The 5395-nt window shown below is 40.4% G+C and overlaps 1 protein-coding gene across 1 annotated transcript; it reads left to right on the plus strand.

Moving 5' to 3' along the window:
- The first annotated feature begins 3482 nt into the window (after nt 1–3482).
- LOC106454298 lies at nt 3483–5109 on the plus strand. The gene has a single exon (XM_048768576.1). It carries the CDS (start codon nt 4044–4046, stop codon nt 4851–4853), a length of 810 nt encoding a protein of 269 aa, XP_048624533.1. The 5' UTR covers nt 3483–4043; the 3' UTR covers nt 4854–5109.
- Nucleotides 5110–5395: the final 286 nt, after the last annotated feature.

A 5395-nucleotide genomic window follows, 5' to 3' on the forward strand; every position in this document is an offset into this window, starting at 1 on the left:
TGAAATATCAGACATTCATGAAAATACAGTCATGGAATCAAGAAATGCATCTTTCTTCGAAAATATTTTTCCATATAAGGAAAAACAAGGTTCAAAACGAACTCGAGAAGAAAGAGACAATGACAAAAACTCAGAAACTGAGACAAACGTCGAGATTTCTATAAATGATATTTCAGAAAATGAAGAAAAAGATGAACCTCGAAGGAGCAAAAGAGCTCGAAAAGAAAAATCTTTTGGAGAAGATTTCCTAATGGCATTTTTAGTAGAAAATGTTCCAAAAACTTTGGCAGAAGCCATGGCTTCACCAGAAGCTCCATTCTGGAACGAAGCGGTCAGGAGTGAATTTGATTCGATCATGCAAAATTATACTTATTACATAACGGATTTACCACCTGGCTGCAAAGCATTAGGGAATAAATGGATAATGACACGAAAACCTGGTGGAAAATACAAGTCTAGGCTTGTAGTTCAAGGATTCCGACAAAAGGAAGGCCTTGACTATTTTGATACATATTCTCCAGTGACGAGAATAACATCAATAAGACTGATGATAGCAATCGCAGCCTTAAGAGACCTAGAAATCCATCAAATGGATGTAAAAACTGCTTTTCTAAATGGTGATTTAGAAGAGGAAATTTACATGAAACAACCTGAAGGTTTTGTCATTCCCGGACAGGAAGACAAAGTATGTCGACTTGTAAAGTCACTTTATGGGCTTAAACAAGCTCCTAAACAATGGCACGAAAAATTTGACAATACAATGATGTCAAATGGTTTCAAAATAAATGAATGTGACAAATGCATATACTACAAAACTACCAAAAATGCGTATGTTTTGCTATGTCTATATGTAGATGATATGCTCATTATTGGAAGCAATAAAGACATTATCAATCAAACAAAGAACATGCTCAAAGGGACATTTGAGATGAAAGACTTGGGATTAGTAGATGTAATTCTCGGGGTTAAAGTCACAAGAAATTCAAACGGAGTTATCTTAACCCAATCTCATTATGCTGAAACAATATTAGAGAGATTTAAAAATTACTCTAAGAGTACGGCAAAAACTCCGTTAGATCCCCAAATGCACTTGACAAAGAATTCAGGTGAAGCGGTTTCACAAAACGAGTATGCACGTGTGATTGGAAGTCTCATGTACTTGACCAATTGTACTAGACCAGATCTAGCGCATGCAGTAAACGTACTTAGTCGATATACAAGTAATCCAGGTCATACACACTGGAAAGCTATAACGAGGGTACTCAATTACTTGCGCTACACCAAAGATTTTGGGCTTCACTATGGTAAAGAACCAGCAGTTTTAGAAGGATACAGTGATGCTAACTGGATATCAGATTCCAAAAACTCAAAATCCACGAGTGGATATGTCTTTACACTAGGAGGAGCAGCAATATCATGGAAATCTACCAAACAAACAGTGTTAGCCAGATCTACCATGGAATCTGAGTTCATAGCCTTAGACAAAGCAGCAGAAGAAGCTGAATGGCTTAGAAATTTTTTGGAAGATATTCCTATGTGGGAGAAACCTGTGCCAGCCATACGCATACATTGTGATAGTCAATCAGCAATAGCTCGGGCTCAGAATAATCTCTACAATGGTAAATCTCGTCACATCAGAAGACGACATAAAACCATTAGACAACTTATCTCAACTGGTGTAATCACAATAGACTACATCAAATCGGCTGACAACCTAGCGGATCCATTTACTAAAGGTTTGCCACGAGATGTTGTTGCTAAATCATCAAAAGGAATGGGTTTAAAGCCTATAACGAATGAGGATGCGTGATTGCAACCCTACCTATCATGACTGGAGATCCCAAGACGTAGGTTCAAAGGGAAAAAAAAAATCAAGCAGAATCTAACCAAAGCACTTGAGACAAAGTAGTCTCTTCCCAGCTCCTAAGATGAGAAAAGTGCTAACAAATGTGTAAAGGATAAGCATAAGCTTTTAATGATTCCATAGCTTCTAAGCGGAGTATTACTCAATACTTTTCATGGTCAATCACCTAATGAGTGTGAAATGGGGCCGTTTCTAGGAGAATGAATGCAAGGCTATATTCTCTAAGTTCACTCATGAAAACCAGGAAAGTTCAGGGCCACAATGAACACAATAGAGAACTAAGTTCTACGAGAAAATGAAGCTGCGTTATGCCTGTTGTCTCGGTTTACATAAAACACCGGTTAGTTCAAGACATCATGTTCACCTTCTGGTAAAGTAAACCCGACAGATATTAACTATGAGTGGTTCAAGGCTTAAAAATGCCACCAACTCAAACACAGTGAATTTTTCGCAAACACTCTCGATAAGTTTGTCTAGTCTAGTAAAGATTAGAATAAGTATAGTTTTTAAAGTCTATCGAGTCTGCATTTAGTCTGCATATGTTTTAGAAGAGTCATTTCTTTTCATGTGGGGGATTGTTGGGCCTAATTATTAAGCCTAATGGCTCAAATAATATATGGCAAAATGTGAAAACAAATGGGCCTATGGGTTCTTATAAAAAGTCATGTTGGCTTTAATGAAATGAAGTTAACAACATCCCACATTGGTTGGGAGAGTTGATTTTGAGGAGTATATATATGTCTTCATGACATGAGAGGTTAAACAGCTCAGAGGAAGAGAGAGCTCCCCACGCGCGCCGCCGCCGCCGTCCGGCCGGCTCGGCTCGGCGTGGGCTTGGGCTTGGGCTTGGGCTTGGGCTTGGGCTTGGGCTTGGGCTTGGGCTTGGGCTTGGGCTTGGGCTTGGGCTTGGGCTTGTGTCTGGGTCTTGGGTCTTGGGTCTTGGGTCTTGGTGGAGGGCCTCCGGCCCGATAAGAATATTCTTTTTGGACCAAGTTAAGCTCAAAGTTTTGCCATTTAATTCCCGAAAAACGCCATGCATTTTATTTTAAACAACACGTAGTTCGTTTAAAAACAACACGCTGTCTCTCTTCTTGACGATAAGTTCAAACGAGAAAAGATCTTGCGGAGGAAGTTTCGTAACGCCTCGCCTCCGAGATCCTCGCGAGATTTCCGCCAACGTGCGCACGTGCAGCATTAGTTACGGAAAATGGCTCGTCTTCTCTTCTTTAAAAACTCGTCTCCTCCTTCATTTTTCTTTAAGTTTTTACGCAACAAAAAAAAAATCACCATATCCCTCAACGTAAGTCTAGAGAGTGTTTCGTAGAGTTTATAGTTCGATAGGGCGATCACGAGTGAGGCGTGATTCGTTTGCCATGGTTGTATCCTGGGACTCTATATTCGTACAGTCCCGTCTCACTAACGGAGCGAATATTTTGAGTTAAGGAAAGAGATCATATCTCGACTCCATGTCTCTTTGCGAATACGATTTCTTATCGTTCTTGTATTCGTCTTTTACATTCGTTTATTTCCTTAACATCGCTTTCATTCTATCGTTTATGTCAGTCCGGTTTTCCGGCTTCTACACATTCATGGTGAGCAACTATTAAATATGGAAATTTAGCAAAAAAAAGAACAATTAATATGGAAAGCAATTTTACGAAGAGTTCGACCATCATTAAAAGCGACATCCAATTAAGATGCTGTCTAAATGGAAATTTTTTATTTATTCTTATTTTTAATGGAAAACTTGGTGGCCAAGTTTCTTGCTCTGTATTTATAGAAGGATTTAGGTGGAGATAATCTGAACATCTCTCGAGTTACGGTTCTTTCTTTGTTTTGTTTTAATTTACTGAAGAAAATTGATCATGTCTCTCCTTCCCAGCCACTCTCGGAAGATCTTCATTCGGAACCCGGTGTTGGTAAGAGCCTCTGCTGGCAGCTCATCTTCCCCGCTGCAGACCCCTCCTTGTTTCGTCGATGGCGCGAAACATTGTTGGCCGGATCATGTAGAGCTCCGTTTTGCATATCCTTCTACAGATTATCCTAAACTGATAAAAAAGGCGCCTGTCGAGTTGGTGTATAACGATATTAATGATCCGATCATCCCATGGCCGGCTGAACAATTTGAAGAAGGCGAGGAACAACAATCGGGTCCTCTCATGGCTGGGTAGCCTCTTTGATGCATGGCGTTGGCATTTTGCGTCTCCATGATGATATAAACCCGGTTGCATCTGATGCAAATCCAAAATGCATCTCGCTGCCTCCTCTTGTATCTTTGCCTCATTGCCAAACCCAAATCGTCACCAACGTGTCCTTGTCCTCACTATCTCCAGAGGAGGAAGATTGTGTCGTGGCTGTTAAGTTCATGGGACCCCAACTCAGCTACTGCCGACCCTCTGCTCAAGGCAACTCCAAGTGGTTCAACATCAGGATCGCAAACCCTTGCTTCTTCTCCTCCCGTGTCATGTTTTCCAAGAAACATAACATGTTTCGCATACCTGGAGCTGGAGGCCAACTCATTGCATCATGGGATCTCTGCAAAGACGAGCACACACCCAAGTTTCAGGAGTTGCGATATCATTACCTTCCAGAGCCGACCGAAGCAGAACGTGAGGTTATGGATACCTGTCTCACGAGCGAACACATGGTGGAATCACAATCCACAGGTGAAACCTTTTTGGTCAAGTGTTTCAGACAGACTGTGGACGGTATTGCCGTATTGCAAACAAAAGCTGTAATGGTGTTCAGGGTAACCCCCAAGGGAAATGCAGTGTACACTCAAGACATTGGAGATCTCACCATTTTTATCTCAAAGGCTGAAGCATTCTGTGTCCGTGCTAGCTCTTTTCCTGGCGTGAGCCCTAACCATGTCTATATCTTGGATGTCATGGAGATTTCATTTTTCAAGCTTGCTGATTCTTCCATCACAACTCTTACTGAAAGAATCATGGCCCCTTACTTTTTTCCACCCCAAAATATAGAATATTAAGTTTGGGATTGAGTTGAGTCTAGAGTCTTGTCTTTGGGTCTTTGGGTCTGGTCTATGTTCTTGATTACTGGTTTGGTTGGCCGTAGTTGAGTTTGTTCTGTGGAGTGTTTTGTTTCTCTATCTCTCTCTCTCTCTTTTTATGTTTGTGGGTTTTGAGTGTAAAAGTTTTAGTTCAGTTCCTGAGATTTGTCAGTGATGGTGTGTTTGCAACACTCCTAATAAAAGCTAATATATACTTACTATCTTGTGGATGTTATGATTCTACTGTCGCAAAAAAGAAAGAAAGTAGCGTACACTTACTTGTAATCTCATTCATGACACTGAAATTTATCAACTTTTGAGAAAATTAAAGATGAGATAAAACAACTGATGATTGCCTGTTGCTACTTATATAGTATTGGCATTTAACAACTACTCTTAATATTTTGTTCATTTTGTGTTAATGCATAATGTTATTGTCAAGGTCATGTAGCTCAGTTGGTTAGAGCATTGGTCTTATGAGCCAAAGGTTCAAGCCTCGCCAGGGCCAAATTTGGGAAATG

This window comes from Brassica napus, chromosome C9 (genome assembly GCF_020379485.1).
Source record: "Brassica napus cultivar Da-Ae chromosome C9, Da-Ae, whole genome shotgun sequence".
Lineage (NCBI taxonomy): Eukaryota > Viridiplantae > Streptophyta > Magnoliopsida > Brassicales > Brassicaceae > Brassica > Brassica napus.